The sequence below is a fragment of the Xenopus laevis genome, chromosome 1L, assembly GCF_017654675.1.
Source record: "Xenopus laevis strain J_2021 chromosome 1L, Xenopus_laevis_v10.1, whole genome shotgun sequence".
Taxonomy (NCBI): domain Eukaryota; kingdom Metazoa; phylum Chordata; class Amphibia; order Anura; family Pipidae; genus Xenopus; species Xenopus laevis.
Genome location: NC_054371.1, coordinates 202,679,522 through 202,702,387, shown reverse-complemented (window position 1 = coordinate 202,702,387; position 22,866 = coordinate 202,679,522). Strand labels below are relative to the sequence as shown.

At 38.5% G+C, this 22,866-nt stretch overlaps 1 protein-coding gene across 1 annotated transcript in view; it reads right to left on the bottom strand.

Annotated features, from left to right (window-relative positions):
- cmya5.L (cardiomyopathy associated 5 L homeolog) overlaps positions 1-22,866 on the bottom strand; it is a 50,148-nt gene that overhangs the window by 10,183 nt on the left and 17,099 nt on the right. The window contains exons 6-9 of the mRNA XM_018265518.2: positions 19,842-19,864; positions 14,471-14,586; positions 11,374-11,523; positions 5,206-5,352 (exon numbers count right to left, since the gene is read on the bottom strand). Coding sequence (XP_018121007.1) covers positions 5,206-5,352; positions 11,374-11,523; positions 14,471-14,586; positions 19,842-19,864 — 436 coding nt within the window. The remainder of the gene's footprint in view (positions 1-5,205; positions 5,353-11,373; positions 11,524-14,470; positions 14,587-19,841; positions 19,865-22,866) is intronic.

The following is a 22,866-nucleotide window of genomic DNA, read 5'->3' as shown; positions in this document are numbered from 1 at the left end:
AGGGGATTAAAAAAAAAAAAAACACAAACTGGTGTTCAGTAGAATTGAACTCATGGCTTCAGTACTTCAACTTCGCCTCCTTTCGTGACTTCGGGTCTTTTCACCGCTTCAGGACTTCAATTTCGGCTGTTTTCGTGACTTCGGGTCTTTGCGCTGCTTCAGGACTTCGGCTTCGGCTGTTTTCGTGACTTCGGGTCTTTTCGGCGCTTCGTGACTTCGGGACTTCGGCTTTTTCCGTGACTTCGGGTCTTTTCGGCGCATCGGCTTCGGCTTTTCGGCACTTCCGCATTCGGCACTGAAGAGGAATGACGTACGGCTCGGGCGCTCGTAAGGGGGGCCCGGATCTTCAAAAAAATGCAGCGCTGCCAGGCCCCCCTTCATGCCCGGGCCCGGTACGCTTGTCCCCCCTGTCCCCCCCTGATGGCGGCCCTGTATGCGGAGGATTGTGAGAATGGTTACAGACAACCCAAAGATCACTTCCACAGACCTGCAAGAACATCTTGCTGCAGATGGTGTATCTGTACATCGTATTTGGTCATAATAAAAAGCGATTTGCATGGCGGAAGAAGAACACCTCATTCCAAGAAAAACACCTGCTACCTACTGTCAAATTTGGTGGAGGTTCCATCATGCCGTGGGGCTGTGTGGCTAGTTCAGGGACTGGGGCCCTTGTTAAAGTCGAGGGTCGGATGAATTCAACCCAATATCAACAAATTCTTCAGGATAATGTTCAAGCATCAGTCACAAAGTTGAAGTTACGCAGGGGTTGGATATTCCAACAAGACAATGACCCTAAACACACTTGGAAATCTACAAAGTCATTTATGCAGAGGGAGAAGTACAATATTCTGGAATGGCCGTCATAGTCCCCCTGACTTGAATACCATGGAAAATCTATGGGATGATTTGAAGCAGACTGTCCATGCTCAGCAGCCATCAAATTTAACTAAACTGGAGAGATTTTGTATGGACGAATGGTCAAAAATACCAACATCCAGAATCCAGACACTCATCAAAGGCTATAGGAGGCGTCTAGAGGCTGTTACGTTTGCAAAAGGAGGCTCAACTAAGTACTGATGTAATATCTCTGTTGGGGTGCCCAAATGTATGCACCTGTCTAATGTTGTTATGATGCATATTTTCTGTCAATTCAATAAACTTTATGTCACTGCTGAAATACTACAGTTTCCATAAGGCATGTTATATATTAAAAGGAAGTTGCTACTTTGAAAGCTCAGCTAATGATTAACGAAACTCCAAAGAATTAAGAGGGGTTCCTAAACTTTTTCATATGACTGTAATTAATCCGTATTGGAAGTAAAAGCAGCCTATTGAGTTTAAGTGATGAAAATCCAAATTACAGAAAGATCCGTTATACCTCAGGTGCCGAGCATTCTGGATAACAGGTCCTGTACCTGTACTTGCAATGCTTCTGGATTCTCCACTTTGATATTTTCTAAATCTATCCCTCAATATCTAAAGATAAGCAAACGTCAGGCAACAAAAAACAGTTTAAGGGTTCTGCCCACGTAATTTTCTAGTGTATGGCATAACACCCAAAATGTTTCCTTGCCAATGGAAAACATCTAAATGAGACGGTACTCAAGCATTTCATTTAAAAACATTCAAGAGTGTTACCATTTAACAAATTGGTAGACAACAACTGGTATAACTGAAACCTGTTCCCTATTGTCACATTTGGGCCTTGCCGCAAGCCTGTAGCAGAAATTTCTTATCAGATATAGAAGGTGGAACCTGTGTGAGATGAGATAACATCAGGGAACCCATTATATACTACAGGTATGAGATCCGTTATCTAGAAAGCTCCAAATTACGGGATGGCTGTCTCCCATAGACTCCATTAATAAAATAATTTTTCTCTGTCATAATAGAACTGTACCTTGTACATCATCCTAACTTTTGTTCAATGTCTGCAGCAGCTTAAATATATGCTCACATCATTATCCCCAAAGCTGTCCGAAGGAATAGAAACATAAATTTTAAATTGCAGACACTGAAAAAAAGCTTAGGGGCTTTAGGTTAGAGTCCTGCAGCAGGTCGGGTACCTGCAAAAACCTGCGGTACCCTGCGGGTTGCGGTTAGAAGTTCCGGCTGAGGCACAGACGCGGGCCGGCGGTTCTGCAGGTCGGGCAGCGGGTCTTCTCAATAGTGATTTTTACTCTTTTTCTGATCACGTCTACTTCCGATGATGTCATTTCCGGTTTACAATGACAGCACTTCCTGTTTTACTCCTTTTTTCAGATCACGCCGACTTCCAATGATGTCACTTCCGGTTTACAATGACAGCACTTCCTGATTCTTGATGGTCAGCGGATCGTGAGTCCAGATTCCGGATAAGGTACTTGCGGGTCAGGTAGTGGGTAAGAATGCGGGTTGCAGGTCCGGATTGCAGGTTGCGGGTAGGGGACCCGTGCAGTACTCTACTTTAGGTTATTGGTGTGAAGCTAAATTCTGATTCAGCGCACAGAGGAATTCAAGCTGGCATCGCATCCTGCTGAAGATTTGAACAAAAGCCAAGGGAACTAAGTCTTACCTAACATTATAGCTATTTTGGTGGGGGGAAAGTATTTAAAAAATTTGATGCTACTGGTCCTTTAATATTTAAATGATTCATCAGTAGGTTTAAAGTATGGAGATCCAAATTACAGAAAAATACTTTAGCAAAAAAGAAAATCTGTGACATAGATCAGTTTGAGCTGTTTATCCCTAAAAGACAAGGTATTATCCAGATGGAAATGAATAAGCTGTTCAGCCTTTTGGAAGCCAGGGAATGTGTAAATGTAGCATCGTATTATCAAGTTACAAGAAGCAGACCTATCCAGTGAATATTATAAATGACTAACACGAGGAGAGCTAAGAAATATCATGTTGCTCAATTTGCAATATTTTTCAAGTACTTGAATAAGTGTCTGTGACCACAGCTGCACAGCAAACCTGTATATATATATATATATATATATATATATATATATATATATATATATATATATATATATATATATATATATATTTATATATATATATATATAGATATATAGATATATATATACACAGTCTATTTCTAAAGTTTAAATTTCTAAAGTTTCAGGGAGACCATCTTATGCTATTAGTCCCATAAAATCTGGGAAAAGCCCAATATTAGCACAGTTAATGGGCCAGGATATATTTAATTTAGTATATATGGGTACATATATGTGTGTGGGTACATATATGGGTATGGATAACAATATACAGGTATGAGATCCCTTATCCAGAAACCCATTATTCAGAAAATTACAAATTATTGAAAGGCCATCTCCCATAGAGCCCTTTTTCAGCAAATCTATTTTTTAACAATTAACCCTCGATATTCGACTGGGAATGAAAATCCTTCGACTTCGAATACCGAAGTCGAAGGATTTTGCGCATAAACTGCGATTGAACGATCGAAGGAATAATCGTTTGATTAATCGAACGATTAAATCCTGCGAATCGAACGATTCGAAGGATTTTAATCCAACGATCGAAGGATTTTAATCCAGCGATCGAAGGATTTTAATCCAACGATCAAAGGATTTTAATACAACGATCAAAGGATTTTAATCCAACGATCGAAGGATTATCCTTCGACCAAAAAAACTTAGCCAAGCCTATGGGAACCTTCCCCATAGGCTAACATTGGGTTCGGTAGCTTTTAGGTGGCGAACTAGGGGGTCGAAGTTTTTTCTTAAAGAGACAGTACTTTGACTATCGAATGGTCGAATAGTCAAACGATTTTTAGTTTGAATCCTTCGATTCGAAGTCGTAGTCGAAGGTCGAAGTAGCCCATTCGATGGTCGAAGTAGCCCAAAAAACACTTCGAAATTCGACGTTTTTTAACTTCGAATCCTTCACTCGAAGTTAATGAATTGGCCTCTTAATGTTTACATGACTTTTGGCAGACTTAAGATATGGAGATCCAGATTACAGAAAGATCCTATAACTGTATATCGCTATGTGTTTGTTGGGAAGATCCCCTTTCGACTTTTGGGTTCAGGCTGTTCTTGTATACATATTTGACTACTGCCATAACTCACTTTGATCCATAAAAATTTTTGCTGCAACCCTTCTCCTGCTACAGTTCTACAATTATTCAGAACAACAAATAAGTATTCACTTCAAATCTCACCCAAATTACCATTCAGGATAGTCCCCACAAGACATTACTCTACATTGTAGGGGATATACCTTGGCAGCTCTGTACTGTGCAAAATATATTTCACACTTAGGGGGTTATTTATCAAAGTCCGAATTTATCTCAATATTTTCTGAAAAAAACTCAAACCAAATCCGCAAGGGTCTTTTGGGCTTATTTATTAATACACTTTGCCGAAAATTTCGTTTGCGGGAAAAAATCGTGAACAGATTTTCACAATTTTTTCAGATTGTTTTAATCCGATTTTTTTTTTTTGGATTTTTCACCCGAAAACGTAGAATTTTGCCCGAAAGCTTTCGGGGTATTGCCAAAGACCCAGCGCACATCAAAAAATCATTGAGACTTCTTCCATTGACTTATATGCAACCTTGTCAGGTCTGAGATGCCGGAATTTCAGATTCTGACTTTTCCCATCCTTGGGGTTTAATAAATTCTGAAAAAGTCGTGATTTTTTCATTCAGAGTTTAGTAAATAACCCCCTTACTGTTCTAGACATTTAGAATGATCACTATACTATATGTATATACTGTATGAGAAATTGCTGTGCCTTATTTGCCTTAATATAGTACAGGCATAGGATTCGTTATCCGGAAACCCGTTATCCAGTAAACTCTGAATAACGGAAAGGTGTCCCATAGACACCATTTTATCCAACATATTCAATTTATCCAACATTCTGTGTAATAATAAAACAGTACCTTTTATATGATCCAAACTAAGATTATTGGAAGCAAAACCAGGCTATTGGGAGTATTTAATGTTTACATGATTTTCTAGTAGACTTAAGGTATGAATATCCAAATTACTGAAAGATCTGTAATCTGGAAAGCCCCAGGTCCCAAGCATTCTGGATAACAGATCCCATACCTGTATAAAATGTCATGATGGCAAGTCAATAGCATCTAACAGTGTCACTGCATAGCATAAAACACAAAGCAATGAAAAGAAAATATTTTAATATTAATTTTTAAAAGAAGCCAATAAGACCTGTATCATGGTGTTGTACGTACCTGTTCTGAATACAGCCTTGTCACTGGGTAAGCTGCACCCAGTATCATTTACAGCCATAACCCAGACACTGTAGCATTTGTCCGGCTCAAGGTCTTCCAAGATGAGGAAACTTTCATTCACGGTGACTCTGTATTCCTCAAGCAGTGCTGAAACAAGGCAATCACCATTGTAAGTCAGACATAAACCATTAAAGGATGCAGATTAATCATTGTCACTCTAATGTGCTCAACACTTTATAAAAGACTCCTTTGAGATAACTTTTAGTATGATGTAGAGAGTTATATTCTGAGACAATTTGTAATTGGTTTTCATTTTTTATTATTTGTGGTTGTTTAGCATTTTATCCAGCAGCTCTCCATTCTGCAATTTCAGCAATCTGGTTGCTAGAGTCCAAATTACCTTAGCAACCATGCACTGATTTAAATAAGAGACTGAAATATGAATAGAAAAGGGCCTGCAAAGGAAGATTAGTAATACAAAGTAGTAATAACAATACATTTGTAGCTTTACAGAGCATTTGTTTTTGTCAGAAGCAAAAGGCAAAAAATTATAAAGCTGAAGACCAGTTGAAAAGTTGCTTAGAACGGGTCATTCTATAACATACTAAAAGTTAATATGAATCGACCCTTTAACATTTCAGCCTTTCCTAGACCATTTTCCAGCATATAAAAAAACGATATCTGGAGGGTGGTGGTTGCATCGATTTAAAGGAGAACTACAGCTTAAAGAAGTAGGCTAGCGATGTTGTACATTATGTTTTGGGCTTCTGTACCAGCCCAAGGCAACCACATCCCTTTAGCAGTAAAGATCTGTGTCTTCAAAGATGTCCCTGTAGCTCCACATCTTTTCTGCTGATTCACTGCACATGTTCTGTGCTGATGTCACTTACTGAGCTTAGGGACCCACTCACAATATACAGTACACAAAAAATAGAAATGTCACAATATAAGACTGATTAGTAATTAATACAGATAATTACTACATGGCAGCACAGAAACCAGTGCAACTAACATCAGAATTTAATAATCAGCCCTGTAGCATCAGTTTATATTACAGACAAACCTCATTTTCTGCTGGATAATTAGTGACGACCCCTAAGATTAGCTTCTCAACAGCTGCTCAGAGCCCACTGAGCATGTGCGTGTCACAGACACTTTCCAAGATGGTGACCCCCTGTGACAAGTTTGAAGTCCTGGATCATTGCTGCTATTGACAAGCTGAAACTTTAGGCTGGTGTAATAAGGCCACTATATAAAATATGGCATTTTTAGCCACATTCATTTTTGGGGGTTAGTTCTCCTTTAAGGGTTACTGTTAATTTACTAAATAAAAGTTGCTTCAGCATGGCATGAACTACTTATTAGCAAGGGTTTTACATTTACATCCCATGGGACATTTATAATCAGTGGTCAAACACAAATCCCTGAAGCTTGATAGTATGCCTGTCATCTGTTCTTACTGAGCCACATATTTTTGACTGGCTGCTTGCCAAGTTTCAGACATTACCCGCTACAGTGTCATGTCCCCTACTGTGACCAAGGAGACATCATTACACAAGACCAGTGACTGCTTACCAATGATGAAGCATGTGTAATTTAATTCGATGACATTATATGTGGTTTAAAACTCTCTGAGAAATGATCTCCTTTGAATTATCATCGACATGTAACCAGTTAAGAGTCCTGCGCTGGTCCATTTATTGGAACCCGTACCCAACCCGCAACCTGCAAGCCGCAACCCGGACCTGCAACCCAAATTCTTACCCGATTGGACCCGCAACCCGACCCGCAAGTACCTTATCCGCAACCCAGACCAGCAACCCGCTGACCATCAACAATCAGAAAGTGCTGTCATTGTAAACCCGGAAGTGACATCATCAGAAGTAGACGTGATCAGTAAAAGAGAGTAAAAATCGGTATTGAGAAGACCCGCGGCCCGACCCGCAAACCTGCAGAACCGCGTCTTTACCAGCACCCGGAACTTCTACCCGCAACCCGCTGGGTACCACAAGTTTTTGTGGGTAACCCGCGGGTACCCGACCCGCTGCTGGACTCTATAACCAGTAGAGAAAATGTATGTTTTGTTCATGTGCCACTGAGATAGACTTGCCCTTAAAGAGATACTGACACCAGAAAATAACCTTTTTTTTATATCCATCATGACATTATCTTTGAATGCTATTTATAACTTTGCCATAAAAGTATTTGCCTGATGCTTTTACATTACCTTTCTTACCCCCATGTTCCTGTATGAGGGGGCTGCCATATTTGTGCAGCAGGAGTCCTTTAGCATTAGAAACTCTAACTGACAGACTGAGATGGGACAGTCAGGTTGGCAAAACAGTCAGGTTTAGGAATTCAAGTAATAATTACTTACAAAAGCAGAACTATCAGCAAAAAACTATTAATAAGACCTATATAACTTTTAATGTAGATTAATATTTTGAAAAGAAAATTTTTAATGTCAGTATCACTTTAATGCCCTTTGGCATAAGGTGAATGAATAAAAAGCTATTACTTTTTTATGGCTGAGTCTCCTCGATAACGGATATATGTTACTGACAAACATCTGTTTTCAAGAAGTATCCCAGTCCTTGGCTCTATTCAACTACACAGCTTCTTAAAGCGGAATTACCTCGAAAATGAAACTTTAATATGAGCTTTAAATCATGGAAATTAAACTTTTTAATCATAAATTATTATAAAAACTGTACTGTTTGTGTAATAATCTATTATCCAGAGTCAGTTAAATGTCTTTCATAATAACAGACTTGTTAAGGGGGGTAGTGAATAGTAACTTGATTATTTCAGAAATGGCACAAAATTTTTAATTTTTAACATTTCTTACGTGCATAGGAGATTACATTACATTGAATTTTTGCTTTACTTCCCCTTTAATAGGCTCATGGCTTTCTCAAGAACACCCACAACCTGGCAGCATTTGCACTTAATCTACAGTTGTACTATATAAATATGTTCAGATCTAAAATCACAGGCAACCTGCAGAGAAGTATAAAATAAAATGATGTGGCATTAGGGGGGAAAACCTACTTTAATCAGTCCTTAAATGCATACTGCCATGGGAAAACATGTTTTTTTTCAGTCAATAGTGCTGCTCCAGCAGAATTCTGCATGAAATCCATTTTTCAAAAGAGCAAATAAATTTCTTTATATTCAATTTTGAAATCTGACATGGGGCTAGACATATTGTCAGTTTCCAAGGTGCCCTCGGTCAAGTGACATGTTTATGCTCTGATAAACTTCAGTCACTCTTTACTGCTATACTGCAAGTTGGAGTGATATCAACCCCCTCCCTCCCCCCCCCAGCACCACAGCAGCCTAACAAAAGACCAATGAGAAGGTAACCAAATAGCAGCTCCCTAATACAAGATAACAGCTACCTGGTAGATCTAAGAACAACACTCAATAGTAAAATCCAAGTCCCACTGACGCACTGAGACTGATTTAATTACATTAAGTAGGAGAGATAACAGCCTGCCAGAAAGTAGTTCCATCCTAAAGTGCAGGCACAAGTCACATGACTGGGGGAAGCTGGGAAACTGCCAATATGTCTAGCCCCATGTCAGATTTCAAAATTGAATATAAAAAAATCTTTTTTTTGCTCTTTTGAGAATTGGATTTCAGTGCAGAAGTCTGTTGGAGTAGCACTATTAAGTGATGCGTTTAAAAAAATAAAAAAACATGTTTTCCCATGACAGTATTCCTTTAATACACCTCCAAGCCTCAAGGTCCCTTTGACGATACCAATAAATAGTTTAAATAATCAAAAAGGTGTAATTAAAAAAACACTTAATCACTTTAAAAACTGGCCAGCCAGGACCCAAACGTAATTAATATTTATTCATAGAGATAATATATATATATATATATATATATATATATATATATATATATATATATATATATATATATATATATATATATATATATATATATATATATATATATATATCTATATCTAGCTCTAGGAATATATATTAATTACTTTGGGGCCCTGGCCAGCCAGTTTTAAAAGTGTTTAAGTGTTTTATAAAGGCAAATACATTTATTGTGTGCATATATCAATTCCGTTTTTTTAATTACACCGTCTTGATTATTTATAATATCATGCAGAGAGGTCCCATCAACATAAAAACAAGTTTCTCCTGTCTTTAGCCTACACAGGTATGGGGTCCATTATCTGGAAACCCATTATCCAGAAAGGTACGAATTACGGGAGGACATCCCCCATAGACTCTATTTTAATAAAATAATTAAAAAATTTTAAAATGATTTTCTTTTTCTCTGTAATAATAAAACAGTCCCTTGTATATGGTCTAAATTAAGATATAATCAATCAATTGAGGTAAAACAATCCTACTGGGTTTATTTAGTGTTTACATTGTTTTTATTTATGGAGATACAAATTACAGAAAGACACCTTATCCAGAAAGTTCCAGGTCCTGAGCATTCCAGATAACAGGTCTCATACCTATATAGGTTTTACTGAAAATGTGTAAATGGGTAATACAATAAAGGTCCCCATAGACGCAAAGATTTCTCTTGCGAACGACCAATTTTATCGAAGTCCGACCAATCCTTTGAAATTATCGTGCGGTTAGTGGGATTTGAACGATCGAACATTTTACGATTTTTCGGCCGACATCTGTCAGGAAATTGATCGGCCAGGTTAAAAAATCTTTGTCGGTCCCAGTGCAATCTATCTATGTTTGCAGGGACAAGTAGGCAGCTCCCCTTTGTTTTCCTGGCAAATTGGTCTTTTTAGTTGATGGACAATTCGTACGATCGTTCCGAGATAATCGTGGTCTCACGACAATCGGATCTTTTAAAAATCTCAACATCTATGGCCAGCTTAACTCTAAACACATTAGGTGCATTTCCCTTTAAATGTGTCGGATTACCAGCTGCTGAAGCTGACATTTTAGATTGAAATTTTAGCAAATGACGGCAATGCTGTCGCACTGATGTGATTTACAGCACCCACTTCTAGCGTTACATGGTGTCATTCCTATCAGACAGCCAGAGATTTTCCTCCATGGGTTGGCTTTAGCTGCAACACATAAATTGTGGCTGGAAAGAAATAAATTACGCGGGGTCGTATATATTACGGATGTTTACAGCAGGTGCTATTATTACGGTTCATTATATCTGACGTGTATGTACACAATCATTTGTGACATGATATAATAAATTGTGACAAGAATAAGTATATATGTTATGTTATGATCATTAGTGTGTATTATGTACCTGTTGGATTGCAGTTGAAGATACAGTATCTGCAGACAGAGGGCCCTATGTGAGGACAGACTCTGGTGCAATCACACTCCTGCGCCCCTATCATTCTGCCACTGATAATCCTAGATAGGAGGTCTATGATGTGGAATAATTATAAATACGGTGTTTATTTGTGATGCATAGCTTTGTAGTCTCAGTTATGCGTTTTCTCAGACATACTAATGTTCCTTGCATACCAGCTACAGGCTTTACTAAGCTGTTAGATGTTCATATGTACCACATGGGCTGCTGCAGCCAAACTAGATCAAGGGAAAAGGCTGCAAATTGACTAGAAAAACTGAGGGGGAACATAACATGAAAAAATGCTAAAGGACCATAATTTTCTGAATAAACACAGGATGGACTTTAATGTAATGTGAGTACATCCCTGCATAGGTTTGTGCAGCATTTTTCAGATTCCCTATCTACTGCAAAAATGTGATTAAAGTGCAAGCTCTTTAGTACAGGTATGGGATCCGTTAACCCGGAAACCCCAGAAAGCTTGGAATTAAGGAAAGGCCATCACCCATAGACTCCATTTTATCCAAATAATCCAATTTTTTTTAAAACGATTTCCTTTTTCTCTGTAATAATAAAACAGTAGCTTGTACTTGATCCAAACTACAATATAATCAATCCTTAATGGAAGCAAAACCAGCCTATTGGGGTTATTTAATGTTTACATGATTTTCTAGTAGACTTAAGGTATGAAGACCCAAATTACAGAAAGACCCATTATCCAGAAAACCCAAGGTCCCAAGCATTCTACACAACAGGTCCCATACCTTTACAATTAATAACGCTATAAAATGCAACTCTGATGGCCACGTGTGCAATTGCTGGTGTTCTGTACATTTACACAGAAGCACTTACCATTTTCATCATGGCTTCCTTGAGGCTCCTCCATGCAGTACACCTGAAAGCAAGCAATCACATCTTCCTGGCGCATAGTCCAATAAATTGTTATGGTTGTGCTTGTAGCGGAATTGGGCTCTTGCTGCTTTAAATCAGGGGTGTGGGGCACTGCAACAAGAAGAGAAAAGACATGCAGTTTACTGGCAATATTCCTCCGAATGCCAAACCGAACACTAATTTGCATATGCGAATTAGAGGTGGGAAGGGGAAAACATTTTTTACTTCCTTGTTTTGTGACAAAAAGTCACGCAATTTCCCTCATTGACCCTAATTTGCATATGCAAATTAGGATTTGGTTTGGCCAGGCAGAAGGGTTCGGCCAGGCAGAAGGATTCGGCCGAATACGAATCCTGCTGAAAAAGCCCGAATCCCGAATTTGGTGCATCCCTAATTTTTTGACCCACCAAGGCAAAGATGGACAAAAATTGCAGTGTCTGTAAAGAGGAATTGTAAAAAAGCAATTGCAACTGAAAATACATCCACCAACTGGCGCTAAAGTAAATTAAATATATAAATCACTGCTTTAGAATCTAACCGAAAAGAAAAGCTAACTCTATATAGCAATTCCCTATAAGAGCTAACAGTTGGCATATACTGTAGCATCATACAGCTGCTAACTTGCTAATGATTACATTATTGTGTTTGTATAAAAATGTAGAATAAGATGTACCAGTAACATCACAAAGTTGTTCCATATTCACTATTTTTTTACATTTAGCTTTTTAATTCTTTTTCTGTTGATCCAGCAGGAGCTTAACTAAAGAGTGAGCAGACCCTGCAGCTGCCCAGGGGGTATAGGGGCCCCATGAGGCCCTAATTCATATACAATTTCAATAAATGGGCCAGATTCAATTCAGTGAGAAATGTTACCTCATGGTTTATCATGTGAAAACTCGTGGAAGAGATTCAATTCAGGGAGAAAAGACTTTTCACCTACTTCAGTTCCAGTTTTTTTGCATACACTTCAATAGAGTTTTCACGTGATAAACAGTGAGAAAAGTTTTTTTCTGAACTGAATTGCATCTCAAATTGAATCTCGTCCGTGAGTTTTCATGTGATAAACCTTTTTCTCACTGAATTGAATCTGACCCAATATTGGTAAAACAGGTCAACCTCTAGACATTTTGGGGGCCTGAAAAATAATTTGCTGTGGGCCCAATAATATCTAATTACACAACTACCTACAAATAAACTAATCTTGGCAATAAAAATCCTATATTTATATCAGAGTTTTTATTCTGTAGTCATGTAGAAAGCCATCATATCATATGACCCCTGTGTATCATCTTGTGTAAGAAGAAAACTATTGTATTCTAGAGAGCTTATCTGTGTATTTGCTGTGTCAACAAGAGCTTTTTTGCCCTGTTCAATTTGAATGGATGCTTATTTATATAAACTGTAGGACTATTACTGGAACAAACATAATTTCTTTACCATTGAAGGGTAACTGTATATTATATTTATATGTATAAAATGTTTTTGGGCTGCTACTGGTCCTTTAAGGACCTTTAAGGACTTGCTGATATGTTTCTAGACTTTCTGTGCATGCGCAGTTGTTCGGCTAAAATACCGGGGACTCCGAGGCCATAATCTGCATGGAGGGGTGAGTAAAAAATTAGGGGCATTTGCCCGGGGGGGCAGGTAGGCTGGAGGGAGGGGGGGGTCTACCCAGGGTGGGGGGGGAGTGATTTTTTAAACTACGGGTTGAATTGTCCTTTATCATATGTAGTGTGATTGTTCTAGTTCATGTTAGGTAAACATGGCCTCCTAGTCCTGCTTCCCACCATGGACTCCAAATCTTTTCAAACCGTTTTTGCGAGCCCCTGGCTAGTGAGGTTAGTTTGATGAGAGGTAAAGTCTGATTTACCAATGTGATCCAGATCTGAACTGTAGGGGGTTTGGGTCCCATCCACGACAACGCAATTGATTTTTTTAGCATAGTATAAAAGTGTTCTGTATCTAGTTCTGGCGTGATTAGTATTTATTGTTTCACCTAAGACTCCTAGTATGCACACCAGTAGTGTTAGTACCTTAGGAAAGTCTAGTTTGTCTGTCTTTGTCTAGATTCATCACTTCAGTCCAGAAGTTGGCTACAGGTGGCCATGAACAGGTCATGTGTAGAAAGTTAGCTCCTTCAGCCCCACACCTATGACACATACGCTGGGGTTGTGTCCCATGGATTTTAGCCGTACAGGGGTAAGGTAGAATCGACTGCTGTATCTTAACAGAGAACTGATAACTGCATATGGTTAGGCTTGTTTGCTAACACTAGTCAGGTTTGTACCTGGGCAGTAACCCATAGTAGCCAAGCATGTATCAGCTATGGTCAACCAGCAGCAGGAAGAGCAATTAATTGGTTGCCAAGGGTGACTGCACTAGTGCAAATTTTGCCCACTGTTTGTAAATGTACCTAACTGTGATACAAGACAATATTAGAAATATAAGGTGGCATATAACTGTATTCAGGTGTGGCTTTCCTGCTTATTTTTACTCTAACATTTAAATAATACATGGAATAATATACCCCCATTTGTAAAATATATAGTGAATAAAGTACCCCCTCTTGTAAATTATAAGGATATTATAAGTTACAAAGGAGTTTCATGACCATAATTATAAGTTACAAAGGAGTTCCATGACCATATAAAAACATGAGGCCGAAGGACAAGTGTTTTTATACAGGTCATGGAACTCCAAGATAACTTATAATATCCTCATATTTATATAACAGAGGATACTTTATTTATTATTATATTAAGGATATCATTTACAAGATATTCATGGCTCTTGTGTATTATAAGGATATTATAAGTCATTGGGGCGTTCTCATCAGGCCTTTTATACATTTCATGAAATTCTGAGGTGACTACAAATATCCTCCTAATTTACAATTTACCTGTATTATCCGTGATTGTTTTCTGTGTTTCGTGACATTAATAAGGACACCAAAGGTTTCCTAGTGTATCATCATTGCTTACACACAAATACAGATGCAGTGTCCCGGGGAAAGCATTGGAGAAGAATGAAAAGCAGTATATTTATATTTCATCTCTACCTGGCACATGTCTCTGCTTCTGGTCTCCAGAGGAATTCCCAGCATGGTGTTCAAAGAGTGAGAAGGCACTGGGCATCTTTTCTAGTGACAGTGTGCTTTCTGTCGATGAGATGAGCCTATGTAAAACAACAACAACTTTATTGTACAGAATATCAGGGGAGTGCAGATCAGTAAGTGTAGCGTTACTCAACTTACAAATGATACAATAAAATAGTCAGTCACCTACATATACCGTACTGAAGTATCATTTTTTCTGGTTGTGCCCAGGCAGCATCGATTTGGAACTTGTCAGTCCAGCCTGTGTTTTGTTTTCAGATGATCTACAATCAGCTCTACAACTATGTTCATCTATTGACAGCTTAGGGTTACATACATAGCAGCTTAAGTCCCACACTGGAGAAAAAAATGCTTTAAAGGAGAACTAAACCCTAAAAATATATATGGTTAAAAATACCATGTTTTATATACTCAATTTATTGTACCAGCCTAAAAGTTCATAATCTTAATAGCAGCAATGGTCCAGGACTTCAAACTTGTCACATGGGGGGGGGGGTCACCATCTTGGAAAGTAACACTCACATAATCAGTGGGCTCTGACCAGCTGTTGAGAAGCTAAGCTTAGGGGTCGTCACTAATTATCATTATTATTGTCTGTAATAAAAGCTGATGCTACAGGGCTGATTATTAAATTCTGATGCTAGTTGCACTGGTTTCTGAGCTGCCATGTAGTAATTATCTGTATTAATTACTAATCAGTCTTATATTGTGACATTTCTATTCTATGTGTACTGTATATTGTGAGTGGGTCCCTAAGCTCAGTAAGTGACATCAACACAGAGCATGTGCAGTGAATCAGCAGAAAAGAAGATGGGGAGCTACTGGGGCATCTTTGGAGACACAGATCTTTACTGCTAAAGGGCTGTGGTTGCCTTGGGCACAGAAGCACAGCATATAATGTACAACATTTCTACCTACTTCTTTAGTTAAGCTTTAGTTCTCCTTTAAAAATTGCTGATATGGCACCATGCTTATTTTACATATTTATTTATGAAAGCAAGAGCTATTTGACGCAGGGGAATCCAGGAATTACCAGTAGCCTTGACCTGCCAACAAATCCAGGGTTCCCTTTATGGCTTGTGTCTGTAGCTGCAACTGACTTGCAGTAAGTGAATTGGGTGCTAATGTTGTTATTGACACAGTCATCCCCATTACAAAAAAATGTGCACACAAATTTCCAAAATGTATGCTAACTTTCATTCATATTAATGCATGGGTTTCACTGGAGCCTTGATTTTACAATTTCAGGAGGACAAGTGTCAAAACTGAGCAAATTCAGTGAAAACTTAAAATCAGACGGGAAAAATGCAACTTGCCTGTATGGGACAGTGAAAAAAACCCACTGTCTATTTGACCAAATCTTCTAGCCTTAGAAGTGCCCCCTACCACTGGTCCCACAGCTGTTATACTTCAACTGTCAGCTATTGGCTGTCAAAAGGCATGATTATTACATGCATCAAATAGGAGCCTTTTAGACACTTGGGGGGTTATTTATTAAAGTCCGAATGCCAAACACTCGAAAAATTTTAGTTTTTTTCACTATAAAATCCAAATTTTTAGTGGAAAAAAAACCCTCTAACTCAGACCTGCCGAGGTTGTATATAAGTCAATGGGAGAAGTCCCAAAGATATTCTGGGGTTTCATGCAAAAATCCGAAGATTTTGTGGTTTCTGGGTAAAAAAATGAAAAAATCTGATTTTTCGGGAGGAAAATCCGAATAATTTGTACGATTCGAATTTTCGGACGATTCTCAGAATATTTTCGAAGTGGAATTTTCAGGGAAAATGTATTGATAAATAATGGGAAATAACCCATGCAGATTTGGTTGACATATATTTCAGAAAATAATGAGATAAACTTCGGATTTTGATAAATAAACCCCTTGAACTATTCCCTGAAAACAGTCAGTTACACTTTCAACAACTTTAAATCAGAACTAGCCTATTTGTTCATACCATAAATGTTAACAAAGCAGTCTGCAGATTTATTCATATCAGAACACGTAACAAATGCAAAAAGATACAGGGTAAAGGCTTAATGTTAAATCATGCACAGAATAAATAGGTGTATGTTAATAATATGTATAGGAGTCTAATCAATGGGAATCCTATCAGTGGCAATCTAGTGATTATAGTACGATGTGGATGTTACAGCCATACAATGTCGGACTGGCCCACCGGGATACCAGGATAATTCCCGGATGGCCCAGGTGTCAGATGGCCCTCATGCTGCTAAACAGCAGAGTATAGTATGTAAGGAAAAGAGAGTACGAGAATAGAGGTTGAGTGAGGAGAGGAAGAAAGGAGAGGAAGAGTGGGCCCCTGGTCTAATTGGTGGGCCCCTGGTCAAAGGTTTTTGGGTGGGCCCTTGGTGCCCCAGTCCGACACTGCAGCTGTAACATCTATGGAAGTCAGTAACAATAAAAGCTCTCTTATCCCAGCTGCCTCTGAACCCTGACCATAAAAACCTAAGCACTCTTTAGCCTCACTGCTGCCAATGACTTAGGCAAAGCACAGAGGGTGAAGTTTAAAAAGGAGATATATCTGGGAGAATGAATCAAATACCTTCTCCTTCCCCAACAATTGTTCTTGTTACACTTTTGGCTAAGATCAAGAATAGTATCTGTTCTTATCCGTTCTTCCATCTCTTTCTGGTGAAACTGAGTTCACCTCATCCTCTGATCAAACGGCCAGTGACTTGGAAGCACCAGGAACAAGGTGACCCACATGTATTCAAGATGGAACTTTACATATTACTTCTTTTTTTCAGCCACATCACTTTCTTTTGCCCTAGCCTTCTGTCTGGGCAAGGACAGGTTGGGGCCCTAACTCATGACACTGTTTAGATATTTTACCTCCTGTATGTGGCTCTTGTTTTTTATTTTCCTTTCAATTGGGATTTTGGGGTGGGGCTGACCCATTAGGGCTATGCCCATTTAACAACGCAAGAACTAGTTTTAGTAAGAGAGTATCCAACAAACACAAGAGAAAGTTGATGGGAAATCTGTATGGGGCAAATATAACAATGTTTGGTCAAGATAAAAAATTAAATTATTTTACCTCTAACATTGATGTAAGCTGTTTAGTAGTACTGTCTTACAATAACAGGGAAAAAAGGAAATCATAAATGGAACTGCTTTAATAGTGAAAAACTCACATATTTTGGAGCGTTATGGATAATGGGTTGTCAGATAATAGATTCTATACATACAGAAATAGGGCAGCATTGCCAGGTTACACAATAAGGCAAGGAAAGTTTCCTGCCATACAGGTATGGGATCCGTTATCCAGAAAGCTCTGAATTATGGAAAGGCCATCTTCCATAGACTCCATTTTATCCTAATAATTCAATTTAAAAAAAAAATGATTTCTCTTTTCTCTGTAATAATAAAACCTTGTACTTGATCCAAACTAAGATATAATTAATCCTTATTGAGGCAAAACCAGCCTATTGGGTTTATATAATGTTCATATGATTTTTTAGTTAACTTAAGGTAAGGTAGTTAAGAACTGTTATCTGAAAAAACACAGGTCCAATGCATTCTGGATAACACGTCCCTTACCTGTACTACAATGCAAGCTCTTTTCTTTAATATATGGCATTTAGTTATAGGACCTATGAACCTGAATGATTAATACCTGGGGTTTTCTGGATAGTTAATCTCTTTATTAAGAATGCCATTTCAAAAAATAAAAAAAAATATAGGATTGTTTAGGAATGAACTACAAAGGGATGCACCAAATCCAGGATTCGGTTCGGGATTCGGCCTTTTTCAGCAGGATTCGGATTCGGAATCCTTCTGCCCAGCCGAACTCGGGGCAGGGAGGGAAATAATGTGACTTTTAGTCACAAAACAAGGAAGTAAAAAATGTTTTCCCATTCCCACCCCTAATATGCAAATTAGGGTTCGGTATTCGGCCAAATCTTTCGCGAAGGATCCAAAAATAGTGGATTCAGTGCATCCCTAATAGAAATGCACAGAATCTTCTAATACCAAACAAAACAATAACCCTAATTTGTATATTCAAGTCTGAGAAAGGTAAACAATTTGCATCAGCTGGGATCAGGGAAATATAAACAATGCAAGTGAGTTATTTATCTTCATTACGGGTTTTCCGGCAAACTTCTGTATTCAGTTGAATCCCTAACCGAATCCATGATTCAGTGCACTGGCACCATCATCGTTAATTTATGCTATCTTAGGTACCATGAAGTAAAACGATACTAGGGCTCATTGTTAAAGCCCCTGGGTGCAGTTGCAAGAACACTTTCAGTTACTCGAGTGCTGAATGGATTGTAACACGTCTTCTCACACTATACTACTTTATTTTGCTTTTCTGATTTTCAATTGTACTTTAAATGATTCTGGACCTACACTGTGATCACTAAATACTTCCTAGGGAATAAAATGTGATTATACTGAGTTGGGGATGCACCGCATCCACTATTTTGGATGTGGCCGAACCCCCGATCCTTCTCAAAAGATTTGGCCGAATATCGAACCCGAATCCTAATTTGCATATGCATATGCAAATTAGGCGTGGGAAGGGGAAAAAATGTTTTAATTCCTTGTTTTGTGACAAAATTTCAAGCTATTTCCTTCCCTGTCCCTAATTTGCATATGCATATGCAAATTAGGATTCAGATTCAGCCTAATCTTTTGCGAAGCATTCGGGGGTTCGGCCAAATCCAAAATAGTGGATTCCGTGCATCCCTAACTCAAAGTAATCAAATTTTAATCCCTAGGAAGTATTTAGTGATCACAGTGTAGGTCCAGAATCTTTAAAAGTACAAAATCCTACTGAAAAAAGCTGAATACTGGCCAAATCCCGAACCGAATCCTGGATTCGGTGCATCCCTACTCTGAGTAGGAATGCAAGAATAGGGCTTGGCTGTGCCTCCTGCTTTTGCCCCTTGTGTTGTTTATTAATCTGGCACCAAGGAGAAGTTAACACTAAGCAGCACGCTCTAGCACCCTGGGATTAAGTAAATGGCCGCTAATATCCTATCTTGGAATGGCGTCCAGTAACATCTGTTGAGTTTGGAGTAGATATAAATTGATCACCACTATCTCCCTAACTGTTTTTTAAAAAGCCCAGTAACATCTCATGCAACTGGAAAAAGAAAAGATAGATTATTCTATCCCTCCTTCCAATTTTGTAATTTTCATTTCCTGACCATAAAAAGGGTATATACTGTATATGGGATTTACATAGTCTCAATGGGTAGATTCCAAAACACACATAAGAAAAAGCATCCAGCTACATGCATTCACCCCCACTCTATACACACAGGGCAACTCCTTATCTTGTACCTGGTATTGGTCTCATCGTGTGACTAAAAGTAGAAAGAAGAAATGTGTAAGATGTAGAAACCACATTATAAACTCATATAACAACACCTCAAGGGATACCTGTGAGCTTATGATTCATATGCACTAATATGGCTTTAACATGTTAATTCCCAAAATAATATTTTTGTTTTGCTATTGTGCAGTATGACAAAGCAGTAGAAAATATTCAACCGGAATATAATTATCTTAAAATTTCTTTTTTTTGTGCAAAAACAACTCATGCCTTATCCCTTTTTTATCCTTACATAGAACACAGACATGTGAATGCAAGCCATTCTCCAGTGGTCATTAGTGTGACCAATAGAGGCTACAAGCACAGACGTGAGCCAAAAGACCAACATATTGTACAGCAACACTGAGAATGTCAGAAAATGCTCAGAATTGTGGCTACACTGCTGCTACACATCTAATTGTTGCACAACCTATTCTTTGTAACAGGCCTTTCTATACATCTAAATCCATTATTTGTGTTACAGTTTTGCCCAAAAGCCTCCTGTCTCAGTCCCACAATTTCCTCTGTATTACAGCTACCAATAAAACCCATACTATCATGCTTCTTTTTTACAAGACATTTTGCTTGGTACTAGATTACATGGATTTTTATTATTAATTTCCCCCAAGAAATAAGGCCTACCGCCATTAATTCCCAGAAAACCAGAATTCTTGGCCTATTGGCGGCTCTTATTGGCCTGTTTATAGCTATCTTAAAGGAAACAATATAGAGTGTACAGCTTTCATTTTAATTTAAAAAAAATCTCCCAAATTGTACACAAAAGCCTTTTCTGAGAAATATTGTAACAGGTTGCCAACTTCAGTAAATAACTCCTAGGTGGTTATTTCCTGAAATTCAAATTTATCTCATAATTAGAATAAAAAGAGTTCGACCAAACTCCCATGCCCAATTTTGCCTTATTTATTAATGAAATAATTCGGATCGGGAAATAACCCGATAAAATCACGCAAATACACAATACTTTTTTCTTGAATCGCTTTATCTTTTCCGATTTTTGGCTGAAAAAGCACAGATTTATCGCATCATCGGGCTAAACCCAGCGCAAACCACGATATCTTCAAATTGGGATAGGGACATCTCCCATTGACTTACTGTATACATGACTGGCAGGTCTAAAATGGCGGATTTACAGATTCAGACTTTTTGCAGCATTAGGGTATAATAAATCTCCAAAAATTCAAGTTTTTTTTCCATGAAAAATTTGAGTTTTAAAATTGAGTTTACTTAATTACCCATAATAACTGTCCCATCTTGCTTTACTGTGCTTGTGAATGTTTAGCACGTAAACATTATCTGAGAAATGTGACTATGGTATTTGTTAGTCTTGTTGCCAACTGTCCAGACTCTTACAATCTGATAAATGTGTTGTTGGCATGTCTCAACTGCAGCCCCTAGTGAATATGGTGGTGAGGCCAGAGATGCCTAAAAATGCACATTTCAGTGTTTTGGGGCTGAAATCTGACCAGCATGTGCAGAATTTTAGTAAATTGTATATTACAGTTTTAGAAGTAGGAAATGTTTGCACGTTAGTAAGTTGAGTTATATTAACATTTGAACAGGGGGGAATGATATTAATTAAACAAAAAGTGATTTTTAGCTGAACTATCAAAAACACAAAACCATTCTCTAATACATTCAAATTGAGTTTAAAGCACTGAATTGTGAATTTAACAAACCACTTATTAAAAAAAAAAAAACCCTAATCCCCTACCTCACATAGACCCCCCCCTCCCTCTTCCTCCCCAGCCTAGCTGCTACCCCGGACAAATGCCCTAACTTTTTACTTACATCTCGTTGCAGTTTCAGGGATCAGAGTTTACAGCAGCCATCTTCTGGGTCTTCGTGTCTTCTTCTGGCGTTTCGACAATTTCTGTCAATTTCTGCGCATGTGCAGTTGTTGCGGACCAGGAAATTGCTCCAACTGAGCATGCGCCGCCACACCACTCTCGTTGTTAGATTACCAAAGACCCGGAAGGTGGCTGCTGTGAACTGCGATCCCTGAATCTGCACCAAGGGGTAAGTAAAAAGTTAGAGGCATTTGCCCGGGGTAGCAGCTAGGCTGGGGGGGTCTATGTGGGGTTTTTTAATAAGGGGTTTGTTTCTGCTTTAATAATCTACAACTACCAGCATCTTCTTTCTTCACAGCGATAGCGTCAGAGGGTGTTAGATGTAACCTGACTACTGGTTGGGAAAAACTGATGTATGATGCAATTCTTTATTTAATCCCATGCACCTCACAGTAGCTTGCTCTAGAAAAGGGATGTGAGTGATTTGCCTCTAAGCAGCACGTATTTCGTACATCTCCAAGTATAAGACCGGTTGGAATAATAAGTGGCTAGGCTAATGAGGAAACCATCAGTGAAATGAAAGGCACATCTTACAGCATGCACCATTCCAAATGTTATGTCTCATTTATACTGTTTGTCACAGAAAATACCAGTAATTTTTTCGGTAAGGTTGCCACCTTTAAAAGGCGAAGAAAGCTAAGGCAGTTTATTGCCAATTAATGAGCCACAATAGTGCAAGCTAGAATGCTATATTTGTTCTGTAGAATGCTTTACTATACCCGAGTAAACAGCTCTAGAAGCTCTCTGTTTGTTTCAGATAGTAGCTGTTTTAGTAGCTTGGTGTGTCATAAAAGAGTCTCTGCCTGCTTACTTATAGCTCTGGGCTTAGCTTACTGCAGGGAGGAGAGGAGGGAGAAGATCAAACTGAGCATGCTCAAGCCTGTGCCCTGGAGGTTTAAGCTGAAAGAAGGAAGTCTGATACAGAAGCCCATGTGTACACAACAGAACAAAAGAAATGTGGTGTTTCTTTTGACTCAAAGCAGATAGAAGGCATCATACTGGGCAGGATGTGAAGGGGGGGCAGTTGGTGATGTAAGGGAATCGAGTGATGATGCAAGGGGGCAGGAGGGTGAAATACAGGGGGAGGATCGATAAAGTGTGCATATGAGGGGAGCAGTAGTGATTT